Source organism: Plasmodium fragile (genome assembly GCF_000956335.1).
Source record: "Plasmodium fragile strain nilgiri unplaced genomic scaffold supercont1.13, whole genome shotgun sequence".
Classification (NCBI taxonomy): Eukaryota; Apicomplexa; class Aconoidasida; order Haemosporida; family Plasmodiidae; genus Plasmodium; species Plasmodium fragile.
Genome location: NW_012192593.1, coordinates 271,692 through 275,449, shown reverse-complemented (window position 1 = coordinate 275,449; position 3,758 = coordinate 271,692). Strand labels below are relative to the sequence as shown.

At 44.2% G+C, this 3,758-nt stretch overlaps 2 protein-coding genes across 2 annotated transcripts; both read left to right on the top strand.

Moving 5' to 3' along the window:
- Positions 1-808: 808 nt before the first annotated feature.
- On the top strand, positions 809-2,044 carry AK88_01527 (uncharacterized protein; the record flags this gene model as incomplete). Its single annotated transcript, XM_012479162.1, has 1 exon — positions 809-2,044. One exon carries the CDS (start codon positions 809-811, stop codon positions 2,042-2,044), a length of 1,236 nt encoding a protein of 411 aa, XP_012334585.1.
- Positions 2,045-3,059: 1,015 nt separating this feature from the next.
- Positions 3,060-3,654, top strand: AK88_01526 (uncharacterized protein; the record flags this gene model as incomplete). Its single annotated transcript, XM_012479161.1, has 3 exons — positions 3,060-3,163; positions 3,299-3,405; positions 3,557-3,654. The coding sequence occupies 3 exons, from the start codon at positions 3,060-3,062 to the stop codon at positions 3,652-3,654; spliced, it is 309 nt and encodes a 102-aa protein (XP_012334584.1).
- Between the last annotated feature and the right edge of the window lie 104 nt (positions 3,655-3,758).

The window sequence follows — 3,758 nt, the reverse complement described above, 5'->3', positions numbered from 1 at the left end:
GCAAAAATGTGTTTCCTTTACCGAGTTAACCAAGTAGGTGACAAAAACACATCACCTGACAGATCGGATGACTCTTCCCCGCATATGTAAAAATGTTTGTTATAAAAAAAAAAAAAAAAAAAAAACCTATTGCTTTTTTTATTTTTTCATTTTTTTAATCCGTTTTTTTTTTTTTTTTTTTTTTTTTTAACAACACTGAAAACAACAAGAGGATTCTTTTCCCGCGTTACTCCTTTGGGCAGTGAACGACTGAATTATACATTTTCGCGCGAAAGCTGAATTTTGTTTCCCACGCAAATATAAAAAAAAAGATTATTCACAGGAGCGTGCATCGCCTTATTTCCCCCCCCCCCCGTTGTTCTTTTTCTGTTCCAAAGGGAAACTCTGTCGACGTGTTCGAGGTAAGAATATGAGTGAGATGAGGCGATGATTGCTGCAATGGCGTGATTGCTTATAATCGGGTGATTGATCCTAATCGCGGTGATGCTTGGCGAAGGAGAGGCGTGCGCGGCGGGGATGGTATATGAATTATACTGCATGGCCTGCCGAACATCCGTGACAAAATTTTTTTTTAAGCAAGTACGCAGGGCTGGCTTACCCCAAATGGCTAAGCCCCTGTTGAGATGAAATGCTTTTTCAGTTGGCCCGTTTGGCGCATTCTTCTGAAGTTAGCAGCGGCCCGCGTCATCACTTAACCGCTGAACCGCTTCATCTCTTCGTCGCATCTTGGCCGCTTAACAGCGTCCTGCGTAACAGCGTCCTGCGTAACCGCTCCACCGCTTTGCTTCTTCACCCCGCGCAGCATCCAATGGCGACCGTGAGGCCCGTGGCAAACGTGTACAGCACGAACAAGAAGGAGGTGGTTGGTGAGGTAGAAATCCCCATAGTGTTTCAAACGCCCATAAGAAGTGACCTGGTACAAGAAGTGTTTAAAAATGTTTCAAAGAACAGGAGACACCCGTATGCAGTTAAGTTGGAGGCAGGGTATGAAACATCAGCAGAGTCCTGGGGTACAGGAAGAGCAGTGGCACGAATCCCGAGAGTACCAGGAGGAGGAACACACAGAGCAGGACAAGGAGCATTTGGAAACATGTGTAGAGGAGGAGGAATGTTTAATCCGACTAAGATATGGAGAAGGTGGGGTAGGAAGGTAAATCTGAAGGAGAAGCGTTATGCTGTTTGTTCATCCATTGCAGCTAGTGGTGTGACATCGTTAGTCCTAGCAAGAGGACACCGTATCTCGAACATGAAGGAAGTACCACTGGTTGTTAGTGATGATATGGAATCAATTAGCAAAACGAAAGAAGCTCTTAAGTTTTTAATCACACTAGGATTGAAAGAAGAAGTGAACAGATTAGTAAAGTCAAAAAAGATTAGAGCAGGAAAAGGGAAAATGCGAAACAGAAAGTACAGAATGAGAAATGGTCCTCTTATTATATATAATAAAGATTCTGGTGTGAAGAAAGCCTTTAGGAATATACCTGGTGTTGATTTGTGTAAAGTCACGAAACTCAATTTACTCAAGTTAGCTCCTGGCGGATCTGTCGGCAGGCTATGCATATGGAGTGAAAGTGCATTTAAAAAATTGGATATTATATATGGAAGAATTTACAAGAAAAAAATTACAAAAAAAAATTATGTTCTTCCCAAGTCCATTATGGCTAACTCCGATATATACAGAATTATTAGTAGCGAACAGGTGCAGTCCACTTTGCAGGCGAGAAAGAGACCATGCAAGAAGAGAGTACAAAATAAGAACTCGCTCACGAACTTTGCTGTTAGATGTAGACTGAACCCAGCTTACAAATTAATGAGGTCCATCGCTATTAACAGAATAAGAAAGAGCATTGAGGCCAAGAAGAACAACAAAAAGGAACTCCGAGTGAAGAAGAAAATTCAGAAGAAGGAACTGCAGAAGGTCAACCACGCCTACTATACCAGCATCGCCAATTCGATGAAACGCAAAAAGAAGAAGGAAGAGAAAAAGGCCAAGTGTAAGAAGGACGCCAACAAGGCTCTCCTCCCCACCGCAGGGGATGAGTGAAAAGAAGCGTGCACTGTGCACATCACTGCCGAGGGGTCGCCGACATAACAGGGACAAGGCAATAATGGAAGCGAAAATGAAACAGAAAAATGCTGCCCCCATTGAGAAACCCCCCCCGCGGAATGCGGCCATGTCGATGCATATTTCTTTTTCTTTTTTTATTACTAGTTGGTAAATAAAAAAAAAAAAATTTATGTGTGTATATGCTTTATTATACGTGTGGATGTATGCGCCTCCTTGTTTTTTTTTTTTTTTTTTTTTTTTTTTTATTTACTTCTCCATGTTGTTTTTTTCTCGTGCGCACCTTATTTTCAGCGCCGAATTATTTTTTTCACCCCCTTTTTTACATGGCACGTGTCACGTGCCACGTGCAACTTTAAAGACATTAATAAACTAGAATGCTTGAAATTGTTATTGAGTATAATTTACACTGCATTGTAGTGGAGAGTTCAATCTCGACGTAGCAGGTTGTGGTTGCCCCACTCCATGAGGAACACGAGAAAAAGGGCAGCTAACACAACACACTTATGTGCGCACAGCTGCTATTGCAGGTAACCACCGACGTGGCATCGAATAAGCGCCGTTACTCAAATTTTATATCGACCTTGTGAACCCTCATATGGTGCAGCCCTTATCGGCTAGTGCCACGCAGCGAAAAAAAAAAATTTCACTTGATGTAAGGAGGAAAAAGCGACCTCCATTTTTAGCGCAGTTATCGTTTCAGCTTAATCGTTTGAAGAGTTTTTTTTTTTTTTTTTTCCTCTGCAAGCGAATTGGCTTGAAGCTACATTACCGGATCCGTTCACGTGTATAAACTGCATTGGTGAGAAGGAGGCCTCCGTCCCCTTCTCTTTTTTTTACAAGTTGTTTGGGCTGCTAAATCGTCCAACTCTGTGACCCCCCCCCCCGGCACGTGTATCAGGCGAAGAGAGTACATCTTCACATGGATTGAAAGAGGTGTGCATGCACGCCGTTGTCCCCTTCTCACTCGAGCTGCTTTACCCACTTGAACCAAATGAGTGTCAATCGCATTAACAAAATTTTGCTCTGTGCCAAAGTTGAGCTCAAGTCGATTGTGAAGGTGGAATTTTATGCGAGCGCGTCCAACCGGGTCGTCAGGTAAGCGCTGTTAAGCGGTCCACCCGTTGAGCTGTTCAGCAGTCCCGCCAATCACATGCCCGAGCAACGTCCGCCACGTGTCATGTACACTCCCCACACACGTCGACACGACGACACGTTGACACACCTTCGTAGCGACTTCCGAGCCTTCTTTCTGCCCATGCTCAAGTACAACAATTTCAGCGTGGAGTTCGCCTTCCACCCGGCGGATGGAAAAGACGAGAAGGTGGTCCTATGGCCAAGTAAAAAGCATCCTCATGGTTACGTCCTGTTTTGTGTGCATACGGCATGTGTGTATGATTTTGTCGCTGCCCGCTTCTTCTTTTTTTTTTTTTGGTTTTCCCCGTACTGCCGAACTAACCATTTTGTTTCATGCCCACTCTGCAATTTCAGGAAATAAAGACACGCACACGCTCAACTTGGGACTGTACAGGTACAGCCAGCTGCTGTACGACCGCCTGATCTTTCTGGACCGCAAATTCTCGGAGTAGCACGAGAAGGATGCGTGAGCGGGTTGGAGACTCCATGAGTTAGCTCTTCCCCCTCTCGTACACGATAACGTATTATTGCCCTGGAGGGACACACCAGAGGGAGT